This window comes from Rana temporaria, chromosome 6, assembly GCF_905171775.1.
Source record: "Rana temporaria chromosome 6, aRanTem1.1, whole genome shotgun sequence".
Classification (NCBI taxonomy): Eukaryota; Metazoa; Chordata; class Amphibia; order Anura; family Ranidae; genus Rana; species Rana temporaria.
In genome coordinates, this window is record NC_053494.1 from 126,876,878 (window position 1) to 126,900,074 (window position 23,197).

Genomic DNA, 23,197 nt, shown 5'->3' on the forward strand with positions numbered 1-23,197 from the left:
TGAGGAGAGCCAAGAGAGGCTGGCAATCCAATAGGGTCTCGACAATCCACTGGGGATCAAGGGAACCGAATTCTGAAAGGATGGACGTTGGTCACCTGTCAGTCGGTCACCTGTAAACTACCTGAAGGAGATTCGGGCCAAAGTCTTTCAAGGAGGATTACCTCCGCTACCTCAATCCTAAGGAGGGTCTGTGGCAGAGATTTTTCCTCTAATTTCCGAGTGATACTCTGGCTGCCAGGTCAGTGAGAGAGGCCTGTCCAGGTACGCTATATCCACTCCGGCTGGAGTGGCGAAGAAGACTAAGTGTTGTTGGAAGCAGGACTGTTTCCCTTTTGATACGCCTGAATCTGCTATTTCTCCTTCAACTCTTCTATCACCACAAAGTTTTGTTTTTACCCGGCTGGGTAATAAAGAGCACAGAAAAAGACACCTGTCGTGGACATTCCGTTAATGCTACATCCACCATACACCCTTAGATGGCGGAGGAGCCATGAGGTAACATGCCACCCAAAACAAACCAGCAGCTCCTTCTGGGGTAGTGCTACACATATTTTTTTAGTAGGATCTGCCGTGCATCTGAGCCCAGTGTGAATGTTTGCCTTCCTTCAGCCTCTATGCCTCCAGTGAGATATTCAGACTTCTTGCTGAGTAACAACTGAAAATAACTGGCCATGATAGGAGCGGTTCTACAACTTTAGCAAGATGAGGCTCCATTCAAGGTGCTTTTAGTTCATAAAATATGTGAGTGCAATCATTGTTGAATTTAATACTTTGATCATTAAAGGTTTAACTGCGAAAGGTGTGTGCATCCCTGTTTTTCTCTTCTTTGTCTTTTGCTCAGATCATATTCTTGTGCATGGTGAGTTTAGGAACAGCTTCAGTCCTTGACAAAGACTTCGGACTATATTCAGATACATATCAGCCATCAATGGCTCCATTTTTTGTCACACTGCTAGTGGTCTTGCTTTAATCTAGCATGTAGTGCAGAAATTGTTACTTTTTGTTTGTTTTTTGGTAAGTGAATTTATTTGTCTTATGACTCAGTACCTCGTTGCCTGCCTGCTGCTGACCTTGGCTTTTCCTGTGATCATGCTGCCAAGTGCCAATCCGGCTGTCATCTGTATCAGCTCTGTATCAGCTCTGCTCATCACAGTGAGTTCATGTTTCCAAGCCTGCTGGGAGCTCTGATAAGCCTGGCATCTGTAACCCGCAGCCTGTGTGGAGTGCCCCTTTAACTTTGGTTGGATCTCATGCACAGCTACTGTTCCTGATTTGATGTTCTGCCACCATGCCAATGTCTGCATCTCCTGCTGCAAGCATTACTATAAACCCACACTCACGTTTCTCCTGTCCCTGGGTACCCTCTATTCCATCTTCAGTGGGACTTGGGATGGAGATACAAGTCTGGTTGAGTTATATATTTTTTTTACTGAAAGAAACATATGGGTCCCTATGTGCCCAGCTTTATCACAGCGTTAGAAAAGTGAAAGAAAAAATGTAGCGCCAACCATTAAAGAATATCATAAAGTGTGAATTACTGCGCTGCTAGGTATACATGTATCAAGCTGCTAAACACAGCTACTGAAAAACAAGAAGCAAAAAACAAAATGTGGACACAAAAGTGTAGCGCTCTGATACAAAAACAGGTGTGAAAGTGAAAATCCAAACCATATGTAGTTAATATGCAGTAGTGTGGACTGCACATATATATAAGGACACAATTAGCAATAACAAAAAAAAGTCCAAGACTGAACAAAAAAATAAAAAATTAAATGAAGCAATGTTCAAAAATTGAAGAAAGAGATTGAATCTTCCAAAGATGAGTGAATAAATGTGAATCTCCAAAAGAAGAAATATCCCATCACCAGTGTGAATGCAGGCTTACCGGAACGTATGGACTCTGTGAAATGTATATTTCCAGAGCCAATCAGGTTTGGTATAACTGGAAACCACGGTGTGGAGTTACTTCAGGCAGGGCTCAGCGAATGATCTTAAAGCGATAACCTAGGGAGAACTGGAAGGTCTCTCACTCGGGGAATGCAGGAGATGGTCATCCGTGTTTAAAATTCACATAAAAACGTGGAAAAAGAAAAGAGGGGACGCCATAGTGTAATACCGTCAAAAAATCAGTTTTAGGTTTAATTAAAAGTTGCACTTACATGTCATATGAGAATATAGCGCACTTCAATAAAATGATGGCAACATTGGAGTCTTCCCTGACGCGTTTCGTGTAAGTACACGTTGTCAAAAGGGTATGATACCCTTTTGACAACGTGTACTTACACGAAACGCGTCAGGGAAGACTCCAATGTTGCCATCATTTTATTGAAGTGCGCTATATTCTCATATGACATGTAAGTGCAACTTTTAATTAAACCTAAAACTGATTTTTTGACGGTATTACACTATGGCGTCCCCTCTTTTCTTTTTCCACGTTTTTATGTGAATTTTAAACACGGATGACCATCTCCTGCATTCCCCGAGTGAGAGACCTTCCAGTTCTCCCTAGGTTATCGCTTTAAGATCATTCGCTGAGCCCTGCCTGAAGTAACTCCACACCGTGGTTTCCAGTTATACCAAACCTGATTGGCTCTGGAAATATACATTTCACAGAGTCCATACGTTCCGGTAAGCCTGCATTCACACTGGTGATGGGATATTTCTTCTTTTGGAGATTCACATTTATTCACTCATCTTTGGAAGATTCAATCTCTTTCTTCAATTTTTGAACATTGCTTCATTTAATTTTTTATTTTTTTGTTCAGTCTTGGACTTTTTTTTGTTATTGCTAATTGTGTCCTTATATATATGTGCAGTCCACACTACTGCATATTAACTACATATGGTTTGGATTTTCACTTTCACACCTGTTTTTGTATCAGAGCGCTACACTTTTGTGTCCACAACCATTAAAGAATATCACCCACCAGGTGAACCTGTGAGTGAATAGTGATCACGCTAGGGAGTGATAAGGCACTGATTCCCTAACCTTACTACACAGTGAAAAAGATCATATATGCCTAGAGTTATACTGATAAGCCACTCAAGGTTACATATGAATAAACTTGAAATATCGTTGCAAAACAAACAACCAATTCAGGTGAATCTGTATGGCTACAGATATCAACAAAGCAAAAAATAAGAACACGTGAATAGTCCCATGCACATATAAGGGTGGTTCTTTAGATCTCATGAATGTATACAAATAGTCCCTTCTGTTGGTAATAACACATCTCCAGATGGACCTTCCTTGGCAAATAGATGAATAAAATACTCTTACCAGCTACCGTTGACCCACGTTGCAACAAATAGGCCTTGACAAAGGCTTAAGTTGTAGTATGCTTAAAAGAGAAAAAACAAACACATTTACTCACCTACAGTATGTGGATGCAGCATTGATCTAATGCTGCAGCTGTCCCCTGCCAGCACTAAGACCTATACCCGAGTGATTACTTGACCACTGATCACTCAGTTCTCGGTTTTCGCTGATCAGAGTATGGTGACTGTAAGTCACTGGCTATCTGCTCTGCCTCTCCAGTGCTCACTGGAGCGGCGAGTTGTGGAGAGGTTGGGAGTGGCTGGTTCAGGCTCTCAGCAGCGTGCTGACAAGCTAAATTAGCTGGTCAGGCATCTGGATGGATCCTGACATTAAAGTGGAACATTACTGTCCCAAGCAATATTGAGTAATTTGAATCCTTATACAGCTAGCATTAGTAAATAGATAGGAAAGTATATCATATTTCCTTGTGTTAAATGCTTTGTCATGGTAACCCTGTAAGCAACATCTCCACAAGGCAGCTGGTTCCCAGTGTAACGGCGGGGAGTGCAGATGGTAATAGCTGTGAGTGCAGAATAACTATACTATAGCCTGCATTAATGCTAGCGTGCTTTGAAGAGTCCATTTAACACACTCGCTTCCCGCCCGTTTGGCTAAGATCAAGTGTAGTATCTGTTCTTATCAGTTGCCAGTAGGTGGTGCTATGCTGACAGTCTCCAGTACACCGCGAGGTGGAAAGGGATGGCAGTCAGTGGATGCTAAACCTGTTGGCGTGGAGGTGGAAGCCTTCTGATTTGGACCGAGAGGCATGAGGTTGAAGCTGGAGGGCTGGGGCCCTGGCCTCTGGCCTGGATTTGGTGGTGCCTACCCCAGTCAGTTGTTTGGGAGAGAACCCTTGCTCCTCTTTTCGTCGAACGTGATTAGGTGGGAGCGATGGGGGTTGTGGGAGTAGCCTGCTGAGGTGGGCTCTCCCCGATCTCTCTGAACTCTTACCTTCCTGGCTGGGAAGGGTGCTGCTGGTTCAGGCCGGGGGTCAGGGTCTGTTTACATTGCACAAGTGTTTGAGGGGCACTTACCATATGGCACTTTAGTCACGATCTCCACAACACAGTTTTTAACACCTGCCTCTAGGGCCGAGCCTTTTGGCTAGGACCAGGGGAATTTTTGTTTCCTGGCCGGAGGGCTGGCCATCGTATTGCACGATGGTCACTTTCCACTCACTTCTCTCACCTTCCTTCTCCCCCACTTTCTTTTTTATTTTACCCCCTTCTTTGTCACTTTTATGTCTTTTTCTGTTGGTGCACTTTTTGTACACCTTTGTGTGTAATTAGTAGGATGCTGGTCCTCGGGCCTGCCCTGAACATCTTGGGAGTAGGTGGACATGGCCCTCTGGCTTAGTTCGCCTGCTCTCATGGGGTCTCCCTTCGGGGGAGCCTCACCGAAGAGGGTTCTGTTTCGGCAGACCCTCCAAGGAAGTTGGGTCTGTGTCGGCTTCGGCTGCACGGACCACAGATTACCTCAGTCCCTGCCAGGAGCCTAACGCTCCGGGGGATCAGGGTTGGGTCCTCTTCGGAGGACCATTCGACGATGCACCCGTCACAGTTTTTTGTGTTTCACTCTTTATGTGTGTGCACATTTTTTCCTGCACCGGGTGAAGTTTTTGGGCTGTGTTATGCACACCACAGGCTTTTCAATAGAAAAAAAATGCTAGCGTGCTTTGGATTGTGTTTATATAGCTGCCCCACTTCTTAAAGCGGAGTTCTACTCAAAAATGAATGATCTGCTTATGTACCTCCTTCCCCTCTCCGGTCCCACATTTAGCAATTTTTTTGGGGGGGGAGCAGGTACCTGTTTTTGACAGGTATGTACCTGCTCCAACTTCTGGGTGATCAGGCCACTGAGGCAGCGGCTTGAGGGGCTTGAGGGGATCTGTAGAAAAGAGAAATCCACATTAGAAACCATTGACCAAATCTATATTTGCTAATGGCATAAAACCTCAATCTACAGAACCAAGCTCCTTTTCTTCTGTATATCTAAAGCAAACAGAACTCTGCACCACACTGTTTGTGTGCAATTTGCAAATGTCCGAAGAGCTTTTGAAAGTTCATGTTTGATCAGTACTGTAGACCTGAAGGGTGAAAGACGAGCAAACATGCATATAAATTTCAAAGGATATGCATGCCCTTTCCACAGTCCAAGGAAGGAAGAAACTGGCTGGGAATAACTACAGGTGTATACTATGGGGCAGATCCACAAAAGGATTACGCCGGCGTATCTATTGATACGCCGGCGTAATTTTAAATTTCCTGCGTCGTATCTTTGTTTTGTATCCACAAAACAAGATACAACGGCATCTGGGATCGATCCGACAGGCGTACGTCTTAGTACGCCGTCAGATCTTAGATGCAATTTTTCGGCGGCCGATAGGTGGCGTTTCCGTCAAAATCCGCGTTGAGTATGCAAATTAACTATTTATGTCGTTTTCGTTCGGCTTTTTCCGGCGTATAGTTAAAGCTGCTATATGGTGGCGTACTCAATGTTAAGTATGGCCGTCGTTCCCGCGTACAATTTTGAACGTCGTTTGCGTAAGTCGTTCGCGAATAGGGATTTGCGTAGAATGACGTCACCGTCGTAAGCATTGGCTTGTTCCGGGTACATTTCGAGCATGCGCACTGGGATACCACCAAGGACGGCGCATGCGCAGTTAAAAAAAACGTCGTTTACGTCGGGTCACGACGTATTAACATAAAACACGCCCCCATTACATCCATTTGAATTCCGCGCCCTTACGTCGCCAGAGATACACTACGCTGCCGTAACTTATGGCGCAAATTCTTTGTGGATTCGAAAAAAAAAGTGGCGGCGGCGTAGTGTATCTTAGATACGCTACGCCCGGCGGGAAGATGCGCCCAGGTACGTGGATCTACCCCAAGGTGTATAAGTACAGCCACTGGACCATCAATGGAAGTCTATGAATACAAATGTAAAGGATCAATAGAGGTGGGCGGGGATAGTATACTGCCATCCCATTATATAGCAGTGTAAAGGGTTAAAGGGGCACTGCACATGCATAACAACTCACCTGAAAGGGTGATAGACAGGGTATCCCCCCTCGGAGCAGGTATCCACTACACCAACAAGCAGGCAAACGCCTGCTTAAATGCTTCCCAACCCAGTGAACAAATCACACGCCGCCAATTAGCCGCATGTGATGTCACCTGGTCTGGCTCCCTGCACTGCACATGTGTGAAAAGTCACGCACGCGCTTGTGCAGATCGGAGAGGCCCAAGACATAGTCAGCACAAGTGTGGAGTGGTCTCCAGCAATGAGAGCAAAAATTAGGAAAAAATGGTTTTAAAAGTGCCATTCTTAACCCCAAGAAAGTGAATACTCAGTTAATTTTAAATACAAAGTAAATTTTATTAATTTACATTTTTTTTTAGACATAACTATATCCATTATTATTTGGTTAATGTACCCCCACGATGGTCATGTGATGAGACTGTGCTACTCAGACTAAAACAAATGATATTGCTAGCCAAACTAAAACAAACAATATACACTGCAGAGCTGCTGCTATAATAAGGGTTAAATAACCTTAATAAGCTCATTTTAAAAATATATAGTGCTGCTCTTATAAACATATATACATTTTATTGTGCTATCATAAATATACCAAAATTCATAAATATATAAAGAGTACTAGTGCCAACTATAATTCATAAAGTCCATATAAAATAATAATTAGTGTAGTTTAAAGTGCCAGTGCAAATATTCCTTTCATCAGTGCAGGATCAACAGTATTGTGCTCCCCTCCTGTGCTCCCCACTCACAGGCGGTTAGTGACTCAATAGAGTCTGAATGGCATTTTAGTATTCTAAAGTAAATTGGATGGTGTTCCTCTTTCAATCCTCCTACACTCCTCCGATGTGTTGACCAATATCAGTGCAATGCATTCATGCTATAGAGCTCCATAGAGTAATTCTGTTTGACTTTATTAAACGTGACTGTTAAATGATCATGTGATGTTGAAACGGATAGCAACCCTAGTGTGCGTTCCAGCCACGAAAATTGTAGTCACACTACGTCCCCGCTTGACTCACTTCACCCCTCTCACTGGGCATCCTCAGAACAGCTTCTGAGGACTTTATGAATTATAGTTGACAATAGTACACTTTGTATATTTATCAATTTTGGTATATTTACAATAGCACAACAAATGTATATACTGTATGTTTATAGGAGCAGCGCTATATATTTTTGAAAATAACTATATCTCTAAAAACATTTCAGTGCTGTTACATATTGTAGGTAGGAGGCTCCCTAAGAAAAACACTCATTCTGCTAAGCCATAGCCCATAGGCATACACATACGGTATATATATATATATATATATATATATATATATATATATATATTCAATTATTTAGTGAATGCAAAAAAAAAATCATGCTCATGTAAATGTTTTGACTGTTACAGATATTAAAATAACGCTTGATGTAAGCCAACAAGAACTGAGAAGCTCAGATTTATCCAGAGAGTGCCAGAGAAGATTCTTGATGCACTGCTAAAATGATTTTTATTTATATATTCCATAATGGATAAAACTCCAGCTGTGGCCTCTTCACAGTTCGGTTTAATCTGGTCTTCCGGAAGCACAAATCCATATGTCCCATTATCTCTTAACTCAATTGTGTATGCTAAAGAAATTCCAATGTCATGAGCCCAGTCCATTGAGGAGCCAGCATTGCTATCTGTTGTATAAATATGCAGAGGAGAACAAACAAAAAAGGTTAGCTACATTATAGGCAGGCAAAAAGCACTCCATTAGGTAATATGGTTGGTTTCACTTAAAGAGGATCGGTTAAAAAAAAAAAATTAAAAGTCAGCAACTACTAACACTGTAGCTGCTGACTTTTAATAAGGACACTTACCTGTCCAGGGTGCCCGCGATGACGGCAGCCGAAGCCGAGCAATCGCTCCGGTCTCGGCAATCCCAGCCATGGCACTACCTGCTTGGAGTTTGCATGTTCTCCCTATGCCTGAGTGGGTTTCCTTTGGGTTAATTGGCCCTAGCGTATGAATGTGAGTTAGGGACCTTAGACTGTAAGCCCCTTGAGAACAAGGATTGATGTGAATGTACAATATATATACTGTATTTATTGGCATATAACATTCACTTTTTTACCCTGAAAATAGAGAGTAAAGTGCCTGCGTGTTATACACAGGGGGCTGTGGAAAGTTTTTTTCCCTGAAACTTCCCTCGTAAAGTTAGGGTGCATTTTATACGCCTGTGCGTGTTATACGCCAATAAATACGGTACATATGAAAAGTGCTTTGTAAAATTACAGTGTTATATAAGTTTTTTATTTTGTGTATCAAAACAATGCAAATCAAACCATTTTTATATATATATATATATATATATATATATATATATATATATATATATATATACATATATATATATAGTGACATTATAAAAGGCGAGGTGATTGAAGGACGTTATGTTTCACCTCATATGCCTTCCTTTAAAGCAGGGGTGGCCAACTAGTGGCCCGGGGGTCACATGTGGCCTGCGTAGCCCTCTGATGTTGCCCATACTGCAGCATCAGTGTTGTTAATGAAGCTGGTGGCAGAGGAAGAAAGTGACTGCGCCCCATAAGCCGATGCTTCCTCTACAGCGCTGGCTTTTGCCACAGGCGAAGTCTATGGCAAAGTTCAGCTAACCCGCAGGATAGACACAGGAGCACTACGCTGCACCCGTGGTGTGGGTAAACCACAACACATCAGTGTGAAAGCAGTCTTAGGCCTTTTTCACACGATCAGCCTGACCAAATGGGACCCTTCATTCACCTCTACAAAGCGGAAGATGTCCGTTTACGCCCGCCTACCTCCAATCCGAAAAACAGAAGGGACTTCGTCCCCTTCCATCTGGGTGGATTGGAGGGCCTATAGAGTAGCCATGACCCTTCATCCGCCCACTCCGCTCATTGTGGCCCGTGACTGGTTACCAAGTTGCTTAAGTGGCCCGTGCTCTCCAAAAGGTTGGGCACCTCTGCTTTAAAGGAAACAAAGGTGTTATAAATAAAGCAGGACTGGAGCAAAAGATGTCTTTTGACCTGGGACTCAGGAAGCCATACCTGAGAGAGCTACTGATGTGATGTATGCTTTGTGAGAGACACAAAAATGTTAACATTATCTTTGTTTTCTGGGTGACTGGGAGAAACCCTTCACCTGGGAGTTAGGATCCTGAACTGTTTCGTTAGTGCCTGGATGACAAGGATTTATTTTCTATTTTGTTTATTTGATTTGTCATGCAACCAACCTTTTCAAAATAAAACTGGCTTTAAGTCAGATTTTACTAAAACCTGCCATTTGGATTACCCTTTTCCCCAGGGAAGGTGATCCCCTTTGAGCTAACTCCTTACTATATATATATATATATATATATATATATATATATATATATATATATATATACATACATATATATAGATATACTATATTTATATATATGTATATCTATATATATATATATCTATATATATATATATCTATATATATATATATATATATATATATATATATATATATATATATATATATATATATATATATATATATATATATATATATATATCTGTATATATACAAAACTGGTTTAGAAGCCCTCACGGGTCTTGCAGAGGAGGAAGATCAAAAACAGCAGTGTTTTTATTGTCAATGTTTTGATGAACAGCAGTCCATTTTTCTCAAGACTTTCTCCTGGACTGAGCTGCATCGGAACATTGAAAAATAAAAACACTGCTGTTTTTGATCTTCCTCCTCCAGAAGACAAGTGAGTGCCATCAAGACAGTTTTAGATTTATATGGATTTCTTTGTGGGTGAGCACCTGGGCATTTACTTCAAGCATAGTGTGCCATGGCTACCCTCGGAACAGTTTTATATATATATATATATATATATATATATATATATATATATATATATATATATACAGATCCTTCAGATGGTCAAAACTGTGCAAAGCAGTCGCCCTTAGTACTCCAACTCAAACCGCAAATTCACACGTGCTCCACCTCAGTGAGTTTAGCTTATTACCTTCAACTTTGGACTTACTTAAGATATAGATCTCAATACACTTTTGCCCTTTTAGAGGTTAATTGGTTCAAAGCACTCTTTTTCCACCTCACAACCTCCTATAGAAGCAACGGGGTATGTACCCTGTCTTATTCTGTATGTACACAGAATAAGAAACTCAGTTTTGAATATTTACTGTATGTTTATTGATATATACATGATAGTTAATTTATTTTGTTGAATAGTCACTAAGAGCAACGCGACACTTGCGTAAATTGTAAAGAATAATGCTGCCTTCTGTTAGTGAGTTTAGATCAAGTAAACGAAAAGAAAAATATGCTATTGGGACAAGGATTTTATATAGCGTTTTTTCATGTAGTTCGATGTTGTTTCCTTTATTTTTTATTACTTACATAATGTGTACAGTTCCTAAATTGACTGTATTTATATCCAAATGCTGTACTGTATATGCTAGTGTCATTGACATACTAAACTAAATAGTTATGCCATAACTTATAAATGTAAACTTACATAATGCATGAGACGCTGGTCCAACTACATATTTTTTGCCATGCATTGCTGCTACACTTTCTGCAGACTTCTCACCAACAGACATCTACGAAGAAACATTTAAAGAAAAAGGACCGCTGTGATATATGTACTCATTAAGAAGCCAAAAAGATAAGCATGCAATAAAGGTTTCTTGACACATTTCCCAGGAAAGGATAAGATAGATAAGCTTGAGATAAAGGCTGCTTGACACATTGTTTAGGAAAGGATAAAATAGATAAGCTTGACAAAGGGCTACTTGACTGTGACACATTGTCCCAGGAAAGGAAAACTTGATGTCTCTTGAGATAAACATACTTTAGACTCCAGAACAGAATTTTTATACACTAAACCCGGCCATGCATGGGTCGAAATTCAGCTGGTTCAGCAAGGACTGGCCAAATTTTGATCCATGTATGTACAGGCTGATTGTATCCAAATCGATCTATCAATCAACGTGGGTACATCGAGTCTGTAAAATGTTTTCTACATACGATTACTGCCAGTAGCTATAGCAGGTATCAGTAACCATTGTACTCTGCCAGTCGGCAGAAGGCTCCCCGTTGCCCCAGTGGCAGAATGCAATAGCACCGTGACAGGAACTCCTAGATCAACACTGATTCTGTTGATGGGAGAATGGTTTGCTTTTCCTTCACCAGTGGTGGAAAGACAAAAAAATCAATGTAATATATGGCCTGCCTAACATAAAAAAAAAAAAAATCCTTAATTGGCTAATTATATTTTTGTATGTAGATTGGCCCTGGATAACTTAAAGTTGTTAACACCTTTATTACCCGGACCCATCTAAATGAGCCTATCCTTTCTGTGAAAGATTTAAGAATGTAAACAGAACTATATAAAGCTGACCATAGACTTTTTGACTAGGTTATTATAATATAGTTAAAACACTTGTCTTTATTTGGCTACCTTATATTTTACTTGGACACATTCATTTGTAGGGTTTCTCAAGATGCCACCTTCTGTACTGCCATAGTCGCTGTTAACACATGCACTAAGGGCCCATATACCAGGAATGGGCCATTTTTTTCTGGTTTCTCTAGTCTCCAGGTGCTGCGTACAGTCAGCCCAGTCAAGACTATTTTGAAGCAGCAGCTGCGCCACTCACCTCCACCCACCTGCCTGTCATGTTTGGCAGAGAAGCTGTGTCCATGCAGTTACTTAATTTTAATAGAAAAAAGTATTGTAAACAAGGCTTGTGATAGACCATGCCAGTCTTTTGATAAAAATCGCTATTCAACCCCTAGCTGCATAAACAAGATATTTTAACCCAAAGTGGCTGAAAAAGAGAAAGGGGGCTAAAAGAATAACAATGTGAATCATGTATCAAAAGATATAAAATGCTTTAATATGATCAAAGGCATGGTGGGTGGACAATCAATAGGGGAACCAAAAATAAATGGTCTAGTTGGTGGATCCAAGTAGACCAATAGTTATCCACACATAACAAGGACATACATGACAAAAAAACATGTAACAATAAACAAACGTCCATTCTAATAGACTTGAATGGACTACCCGCTTGCAGCACATCTAGCCCAGAGACACCAGAAAAAAATGGCCTGTTCATGGTATATGAGCCTAAGTGGTCATGTGAAGGAGGCTATAGACTGCAATATGAGTGCCACTTATGCCAGGTTTGATTTCCTTTTCAAATTGTTTAATCTGGTGTGTTTTTTCCTGTCAGAGCTATTCTGTGTTCCTGACCTCTTTCATACATGTTTCATCTGTTCTGTGTTTGTTGCAATTTATGGTCTGCACCCTCACCAGCCAGTGCTGGGGCACCAAACTGAGTAGCTGACCATACACTGATTGGAATTGAGCTGATTCAGCAAAGAATAGCCAAATTTCAATCTGTGTGTGGCTTTCCCTGCTTGACAGAAGTCGATCATTTGATTAACTTCTGTTGAAGGGACATGCAAGATTTTTTTTTTCAATCAGTGTCTCCAGCTAACACGCTGCAGCTGCTGACCAGTGTATTCTGAGAGAGTAGGGTGCATCTGGCAGAACACAATGTCCTAGCAGGGGGGATTCCTCCATCCACCTTGTTTGTAAGAATATCCCTACCAAAATAACGATAATCACTCTCTCATTGCTCTATTTACTTTTTTTCTACCATTAAAAACCCATGAAATTATCCAGTCCTAAGCTTGTTACTGTAGTTCTTGTTACTGAGCGCTTGCGTTTCTAGTTTAAAAAGTTCAGGGTTCATGCAATCTATAGTGAAAATTAACGTAAATAAAAAAATGCAAAAAGGTCTTACCAATTCTTCATGGTGTTCAGAATAATTTAAGGTAAAGCCATATGGCAGGAGAATGTATTGTCCATACGAGTGCATTGTCAGGTAACACAAGATGTCAGATTTTAGACTGTTCACAAGTTGTTGCACAGCATCGGCCTCTGGTTCTGAGAATGGTCTAGGTCCACAAAATGTATTAGTGCTACAATCCCTGGATGCACCAATTGCTACAAATAAATAATTAAAAGTCAGTCAAAGGATCTTATTATTGATTTTTACACAGCATTTTAAAGTGGAACTTTATGTAAATTATAAAAATGGTTGAAAAGGCAGGATTTTTAATGCAGAAGAGACATGCTTTGTCTCTTCTGTATTAAACTTAGTTACCTACCTGTTTGTCCCTGTACATTGAGTTGTGCAAATGCAACTTACTGTAGAAATTCGGAAATTCTGAAGCTGACTGAACTCTTGCGCATGTGTGGGAGCAATGTCTTATCGGGCCTGCTAAAGTCTAGTATTGTTTCTAAGAGCTCACATAGATAGGCATTCTAGTCAAACTCTGCATTTTCCTTTTGAATGCACGCTGCTGTGGTAAAAAAAAATGCATTATTGACATGAAAATGCTGTGATTGACCTGCTTTGCCTGCAGTTCAAATGCACCTTAATGGAGCATGCTGCAATTACAGAAACACAAAGCAACATAAAGCTGGTCAAACGTAGCCTTTGAACTACTGCTCAGAGTCACTGGGATTTTTCTGACTTGCATTTGACTTGCATTCCAAATCCACATCAAATGCAGGAAACAATGCCCATTGACGTAAGTACTCAAATTTGTTTTACCCGTGGAGGTGATTTTTTGACACCCTCTCTTTCTTTGGGGACTACACGTGTGCGCTCATTTTCTTTGCGTGTCCCTACCACAGCTCCCAGGATAGACACTTTAAGCAGCCCCCAGGTTCTGGTATCACAGGTTCCAGACTTCGATGATATGTGAGTATACGAAGAATAGGTGATTCCCTTCCCCCATATACTATGTTTCCAAATTTATGGGTATAGATCAGACCATATTGGTTTACCTACTGTATATCCTTTTGTAGATAGGAATGCACCCGCCCCTGAGGAAATGGTTTAATCCATGAAACTCGTCAGTCATATCTGGATGCACCTTATTACATATAGATGGTCTTATGTATTCCATTCATCTTGATTTTATTTTACCATCTTGTTTAAGTTATCCTAGATTCTGGAGGACATTGTCCTATGCTACACAATGCAATGTGCTATGATGTGCAATACGTTATTTGTATGTTCACAAATCTATGTATGTATATACGATATTATGCTATGTGATTCACTGATATATGACAATAAAACATATACATTTTTTACAATCGACTAATTTTTTAGCCATACTGTACATGCCTCATTTAAAGTCCCAACCTTTTTTCTTCTTTGCATACTGATTTAGGGATGGAGACGTATATATTCATGTATTTCATTTAAAGTCCCACATACCCCCCCCCCCCCCCCTAGTCTGCATGATTTATTTTACACGTTTATGCAGCATCTTAGCAAAGGGTGGGGAGACACATGTAAAATGCAGACCTTGCATGCAGGTGATGCAGCTTAAAAGTAATTATATGGAAAATATGGGAAACATCAGTAAAGTCCAAACATGAGTTACAGTATACAGTGTGTTTAGTGAAAGTGGGTTTAGGCTCCCTTTATTTAAATGCTATTACAGTTTCTAGTTGCTATATGTTTTTCCAAGCTGACATGAGCAAAGGAATTCCAACACCTGATTCTGGTTACACAGCATGTTGGAGTTTGAATGCATTTTTTAGGAGAAACTGAGCTTCTGAGATGAAAAGTATTATGTTAGATACTTAAACCAGGATATGTGTGTGTGTATAGCAACATTTCTTCTGTACATACTTGTTGCCCTATTTTCTAATCTTTGCTTTTTTTAATCAATAAAGATATATTTTTGTTACATCTTTCATTAACATAAATGTACAGTATAAATGTTAAAACATTTCTTAGCACTATGGTATTGCTTTCTTAAAAAAGTCCTCTGTTGCTGTCTCTCTGCGCTGCATTATTTGAATTGAATTAGACAGTGCCATACATTTAGGAATGACTACTTAGTTCTGGGGATGGGTGTTTTATAAATTAAACTCACAATTAAAATAATACAAATAATTAAGAAAGTGCAAACTTTGTCCCAAAATCCATTGATGTCTAATGGTTAATTTGTGAAGCTAATAAGCGTGCTATTGTCAGAAGGTCAGGAATTGTCATGGGGACATATACCAATGCCAAAAACAAGGACCATGCCCTTTTACTGTGAGAGCAACTTTGAAAATAAAGACATTTGCTTGGGGTATGCTTTAAAGCAGAACTCCAGTATAAAAAAATAGGGCCAGATTCAGGTAGATCGGTGTATCTTTGTTCCGGCGTAGCGCATCTCATATGCGCTACGCCGACGTATCCCAGAGAGGCAAGCAGAGTATTCACAAAGCACTCGCTCCCTACGTTGCGCCAGCGTAACGTAAATCATTCGGCGTAAGCCTGCCTAATTCAAAGTAGGTGGACGGTGGGCGTGATTCATTTAAATGAACCGTGACCCCATGCAAATGATGGTCCGAATGAACGGCGCATGCGCGCGCATGCTCAGAATCACATCGAACATACTCCTTAAGATACAACGGCTCAATGCCTAGGACGTCTACGTAACCTACGCCCAGCCCCATTCACGTACTACTACGTAAACGACGTAAAATACGACGGCTGTTCCGTCGTCTATACCTTGGCATGGGATGCACCTCCTATAGGTGGAATAACTTTACGCCGGATGTACGCCTTACTTAAACGGCGTATACTACTGTGACGGGTGCAAGTACGTTCGTGAATCGGTGTATCTCGGTCATTTGCATATTCGACGCGTAAATTAATGGAAGTGCCCCTTGCGGCCAGCGTAAATATGCGCCCAGGCTCCGACGGCGTAGGAAACTTACGTCGGTCGGATGAAGCCAAATTTCAGGTGTATCTTGTATTAAGAATCAGGCGCATAGATACGACGGAGCATCTGTGCACTTTCGTGGCGTATCTACACATATGTCGGCGTAAGTGTTACCTGAATCCGGGCCATAGTGTGTAAATACAAAAGATACATGTATTCTTACTTCAATGGTGGTGTGCTTTGAGTACTCAACACCCTAGCACATTCAGTAAGGTATTGAAATGTCCACGCATATCTGAAGTGCAGAAGCATTCTACTACCTGCATGCCAAAATGGCTTCTGCTGCTGATCTAAACTTACAGTATCTCACAAAACTGATTACACCACTCACATATTTGTAAATATTTTATTATATCTTTTCATGTGACAACACTGAAGAAATTACACTTTGCTACAATGTAAAGTAGTGAGTGTACAGCTTGTATAACAGTGTAAATTTGCTGTCCCCTCAAAATAGCTCAACACACAGCCATTAGCGTCTAAACCGCTGGTGAAAATGTCGAAATTGGGTTCAAATTGTCAATATTTTGTGTGGCCACCATTATTTTCCAGCCCTGCCTTAGCCCTCTTGGGCATGGAATTCACCAGAGCTTCACAGGTTGCTACTGGAGTCTTTCACTCCTCCATGATGACATCATGAAGCTAGTGAATGTTACAGACCTTGTCCTCCACCTTCCATTTGAGGATTCCCCACAGATGTTCAATAAGGTTTAGGCCTGGAGACATGCTTTGCCAGTCCATCACTTTTACCCTCAGCTTCTTTAGCAAGGCAGTGCTCACATTGGAGGTGTGTTTGGAGCCATTATCATGTTGGAATACTGTCCTTCAGGCCCAGTTTTCGAAGGGATGGGGATAATTCTCAGCTTCACTATGTCACAGTACATGTTGGCATTCATGGTTCTCTCAAAATCTGTATCTCCCCAGTGCCGACAGCACTCATGCAGTCCCAGACCATGATACTCCCACCACCATGCTTGACTGTAGGCAAGACACACTTGTCTTTGCACTACTCACTTGGTTGCCGCCACCCATGCTTGATGCCATCTGAACCAAATAAGTTTATCAGACCACAGGTCTGTTCCAGTAATCCATGTCCTTAGTCTGCTTGTCTTCAGCAAACTGTTTGCAGGCTTTCTTGTGCATCATCTTCCTTCTGGGACAGCAGATATGCAGACCAATTTGATGCAGTGTGCGGCGTATGGTCTGAGCACTGACAGGCTGACCCCCCACCCCTTCAACCTCTGCAGCAATGCTGGCAGCACTCATACGTCTATTTCCCTAAGACAACCTCTGGATATGATGCTGAGCACGTGCACTCAACTTCGTTGGTTGACAATGGCAGGGCCTGTTCTGAGTGGAACCTGTCCTGTTAAACCGCTATATGGTATTGGGCACCATGCTGCAGTTTCAGGGTCTTGGCAATCTTCTTATAGTCTAGGCCATCTTTATGTAGAGCAACAATTCATTTTTTCAGATCCTCAGAGAGTTGAACATCCAGTGACCAGTATCAGAGAGTGAGAGTGATAACACCAAATTTAACACACCTGCTCCCCATTCACACCTGAGACATTGTAACACTAACAATCCACATGACACCGGTGAGGGGTGTACTCACTTTTGTTGCCAGCGGTTTAGACATTAATGGTGAGTTGAGTTATTTTGAAGGGACTGCAAATTTACACTGTTATACAAGCTGTACACTCACTAATTTACAGTGTAGCAAAGTGTAATTTCTTCAGTGTTGTCACATGAATAAAATATTTACAAAAATGTGAGGGGTGTTCTCACTTTTGTAATATGTATGAAATAATTATAAAGACATATCATATAATGCAGGGAAAACAAAACACTGCTCCAGGTTGGTCCACTACCACACTTAGGCCTCGTACACACAATAGGTTAACCAGAGGACAACGGTCTGATAGACCGTTTTCATCGGTCCAAACCGATCGTGTGTAGGCCCCATAGGTTATTTAACCTTAGGTTAAAAAAAAGCCAAATTGCTTTAAAATTAACCTATGGAATCCTAACCGATGGGAAAAAAAACGATCGTTAGTAGGCACGTCCATCGGTTAAAAATCCACGCATGCTCAGAATCAAGTCAACGCATGCTTGGAAGCATTGAACTTTGTTTTTTTCAGCACGTCGTTGTGTTTTACGTCACCGCGTTCTGACACGATCGTTTTTTTAACTGATGGTGTGTAGGCATGACGGACCATCAGTCAGCTTCATAGGTTAACCTATGACAACGTTTCTTTAGACCGTTGTCCTCTGGTTAACCTATCGTGTGTACAAGGCCTAACACTGTAGGTGCCGGCCCTGTTCACAAAAGTGTTCATATGAGGAAAAATAATAATTAAAAAAATCACTGTATTATAAAGTCTTCAATAAAAATACACTTCCACAAACATGGCAGGGATTACAACATTCACAACTAACTCATTTTGGGGTAAATCAGTACCTAATCATAGCTAAAAAACATTTATCCCACACAATTATATATATATATATATATATATATATATATATATATATATATATATATATATATATATATATATATATATATATATATATATACATATGTACAAAACACTCTTATTATCAGGTGAACAACTGCTCAGTTTATAAATACTTGTGTGAGATATATGTTTGTTAGCTATGATTAATCAGTGATTTGACGTTAGCTGTGGATGCTGTATTCCCCTGTCATTTTTGTAGAGATATATTTTTATTTTATATAATAAAGGTGTTTTTTTAGACATGCAGCCAGACAGATTCTTTTTTAAATATCATGTAATACTGATGTGCACATTTATGTTAAAATGTATGTATAACTGTTAATAAAGTAAATACAAATATATATTCAATAATGATATTACACATTTTAAAAAAATGGCTGCTTTTTTAGTAGACAGGAGTACCTATTTAAAGTCACAGTGAAGTTTCAGGAGCGGTTTAGTGTATATGAAGAATAACTTTTTGAACCATTACCAATGCCACTTTTATGTATAGAGATAAACATTGTTTTTCCATGAACTTACAACACCAGCTTGAATCAAAGTTTCGGTTGAGGTCTACCCCAAAGCAAGTTCCATTGTTATGTGGTGAGCGAGTTTTTCTCCAGAGACGGTTCTATGTAATAAAAGAATAAAAAGAGACTGAAAAATAAAACCTTCAAGTGATAAATCGCCTAAAGAAACCATATCACCAAGTTCAAAAAATGCAGGTAAAAGCACAGACAATTCAACCAGTGGTGCCACGCTCCTTTGCAAATTATGATGCTACCTCTTTAAATACTAGATGAAATTGTAATACAATGTGACTAAATCTGAATATATATATATAAATAAAATGCTAATAGCACATGTATGGCGGGAGGGACCGGCGGACGTCACAAAGTGTTTGGTACGCGAACAACTACGGTAAACCAACCTAGAATTTTAATGAATTTGGATCCATGTTTTTAACAGTTTAGTCCACTTGGAATACCTTCTAAACATGAGTGCACTGATTGTAGTTTTAAATGAAAGGTTAAAACATTTTTTTTAAAGACTGAGCACTATGTACAGTATAGTTTTCTTTCATGGTGACTGTCTAGAGAAAAGGTGAGGCTGATTAAAGGCATAGTTACATAGTTAGTCAGGTTAAAAAAAGACACAAGTCCATCCAGTTTAACCATAACAAAAATATATATCATACAATCCCATATACCCAATTCTATACCCACAGTTGATCCAGAGGAAGGCGAAAAACCCCAGCAGAGCATGATCCAATTTGCTACAGCAGGGGAAGAAATTCCTTCCTGATCCCCGGATCAACTTTATCTATAAATGTTAGTACCCAGTTATATTATGTACATTTAGGAAATAATCCAGGCCTTTCCTAAAGCAATCTAATGAGCTGGCCACAACCACCTCTGCAGGGAGTCTATTCCACATTTTCACAGCTCTTACTGTAAAGAAACCTTTCCGTATTTGGAGATGAAATCTCTTTTCCTTTAGATGTAAAGAGTGCCTCCTTGTCCTCTGTGTTGACCGTAAAGTGAATAACTCAGTTTACTATATGGATCCCTTATATATTTGTACATGTTGATCATATTCCCCCTTAATCTCCTCTTCTCAAGAGTGAATACATTCAGTTCCTCTAATCTTTCCTCATAGCTGAGCTCCTCCATGCCTCTTATCAGTTTGTTTGTCCTTCTCTGCACTTTCTCCAGTTCCCCGATATCCTTTTTGAGAACTGGGGCCTAAAACTGAACTGCATATTCCAGATGAGGTCTTACTAAGGATTTGAACAGGGGCAAAATTCTCTCTCTCTCTCTCTCTCTCTCTGGAGTCCATACCTCTTAATACAAGAAAGGACTTTGCTCGCTTTGGAAACTGCAGATTGGCATTGCATGCCATTATTTTATTTTTTTTCAATAGTTTTTATTTGTATTTTGAGTTTCATACATAAACAAGTTGTACTTATTACTTTTAAATACATTAATAAATAATATCGTGGAGCACAATAGACAAAAGGAAGAAACAAGTGTGGATTCACATAAATACATGAATCCATGTAGAAGAAGAGAACATCAATCTTCAGAAATATCACATTAGATAAGTACCTTCATGGGATACTGTAGTAAGTCAAAATAGCTATAATTTCAGGCCATTATTGAGCTTATGATCTACCAAAACCCCCAGATCCTTCTCCACTACAGATTCCCCCAGTTGTACTCCCCCTAGTATGTATGATGCATGCATATTCTTAGCCCCCAAGTGCATAACTTTACATTTATCAACATTAAACCTCATCTGCCACATAGTCGCCCAATTAGACAGAGCATTGAGGTCGGCTTGTAAATTGGAGACATCCTGTAAGGACGTTATTCCACTGCATAGCTTGGTGTCATCTGCAAAGACAGAAATGTTACTTTTGAGCCCAGACCCAATATCATTTATAAAGATATAAAACAATAAGGGTCCCAACACTGAACCTTGGGGTACACCACTTATAACCTTAGGCCATTCAGAGTAAGAATCATTAACCACTACTCTCTGAATTCTGTCTTTTAACTAGTTTTCTATCCATTTACAAACTGATATTCCCAAGTCTGTAGACTTTACCTTACACATTAGCCATGTGTGGGGAACTGTATCAAACGCTTTTGCAAAATATACCATGTCCACCGCCACCCCTCTACCTACCTCTTCATAAAAAGAAATCAGGTTTGTCTGACAACTTCTGTCTTTCATGAATCCATGCTGTTGCTTAAACAAGAACTCATCTATGTGGTATTTTATTAATCTCTCCAGTATCTTCCCAACTATAGAAGTTAAACTAACAGGTCTATAGTTACTTGGTAAAGACTTTGTTCCATTTTTAAATATAGGCACCACATTGGCCCTGCGCCAATCCAGTGGTACTTCCCGACTCTCCATTAGAGTGGAGGGTCTTCCCAGTGCTGACAGTTGCTTCCCCAGATTCGAACCTGGGCTTCCAGGGAAACAATGTGCTTACATTTTGCACAGCAGTATTCGCCCTCGATCAGATGATCAAGGAACGTATACATGTCGCAAGATGTACACAGAATCGCCTCTCCACACTCGCCGGGCATCGTACCTATTAATTTAATGAGGATTAGAGATTATACCCAGTCCAAATTACCTAACAACTAGCTTCCTGACACTAATGCACACGATCTGATGGACCGTTTTCATCGGACCAAACCGATCATTTGTGGGCCCCATCGGTTATTTATCCAAAGGTTAAAAAAAAAAGCAATCTTGTTTTAAATTTAACCGATGGATACCTAACCGATAGAAAAAAAAACGATCGTTAGTAGGCACAACCATCGGTTAAAAATCCACACATGCTCAGAATCAAGTTGACGCATGCTTGGAAGCATTGAACTTCGTTTTTTTCAGCACGTCGTTGTGTTTTACGTCACCGCGTTCTGACACGATCAGTTTTTTAACCGATGGTGTGTAGGCACGACTGACCATCAGTCAGCTTCATCGGTTAACCGATGAAAACAGTCCATCAGACCGTTCTCATCGGATGGACCGATCGTGTGTACGTGGCATAATACTCAACAAGACAATACACAGGTACTCAACAAGACAGTACACAGGTACTCAACAAGACAATACACAGTACAGAGTTTAGAGCGTGTAGATATCGGCACACCCTAATAGTGATTATAATCCTCAGTTTCTTGTGCATGCTGATTGGATAAAGAGGAGGAGAAATGGAGGAGATGTGTATATACCATTATAACACCTTTACCAGTTCCCTGTAAGGGATCAAGGCGCATAATGACCATTGGTTAGTAATAACCCTAAGGTGAGGGCACATCTGGTGGAGTAATATCCTGCATATGTGGTGGTGTAATTTCTGCACTTAGGGGTGATTTAAAGTGAAGAATCAGCATACAAGTTGCTGGTTGCTACGTAACACTGGACTTTTAAAATATACTACTTTATTCATGCACTTTATGAGTATTATATGAGTATTTATAATTGTTTCACAATGAGTATGATCAGGGCCAATGCAAGGATTTTTGTCTACTTAGGTGAAGGTGCATTTGGCCACCTTCCTCCTTCCCACAATGCAAACTCCCTCCCCCATATGGCATACACTTTATGTGCCTGCTGATGTTGCATCATCAATGTTACCATGTATTCAGTCATAAGTGTAATGCAGTGTAGATCGCATTGCATTACATTATTTTCTGGCCTTGATGGCTGGGGAAGCTGTCAATGTTGCTTTTTGGATCACGAACAAGAAGGGAAGGAGAGAGGAGGTATGTCTGCTCTTCTCTCTCCCCTCTACCCCCCGGCACCCTGTATGCCAGTCTCCGGTCACTGGAGATGGGCAATCCGAGCTTGCGATGCATAGCAGGGGGAGGGGGCACTTTATTGGGGTGCAGTGTTGCCAACCCCTGAAGTGAAATTTACTAGAAGGACACCTAAAATTTACAAACGGCACCAATTTTTTACTGCCAAAATTCATGAAAC

At 40.4% G+C, this 23,197-nt stretch overlaps 1 protein-coding gene across 1 annotated transcript in view; it reads right to left on the minus strand.

Annotated features, from left to right (window-relative positions):
• Nucleotides 1-6,932: 6,932 nt before the first annotated feature.
• LOC120943786 (carboxypeptidase O-like) overlaps nucleotides 6,933-23,197 on the minus strand; it is a 45,890-nt gene continuing 29,625 nt past the window's right edge. The window contains exons 8-11 of the mRNA XM_040357331.1: nucleotides 19,235-19,325; nucleotides 13,193-13,395; nucleotides 10,894-10,978; nucleotides 6,933-8,032 (exon numbers count right to left, since the gene is read on the minus strand). Of these exons, the coding sequence (XP_040213265.1) occupies nucleotides 7,761-8,032; nucleotides 10,894-10,978; nucleotides 13,193-13,395; nucleotides 19,235-19,325 (651 nt within the window). The 3' untranslated portion in view covers nucleotides 6,933-7,760. The remainder of the gene's footprint in view (nucleotides 8,033-10,893; nucleotides 10,979-13,192; nucleotides 13,396-19,234; nucleotides 19,326-23,197) is intronic.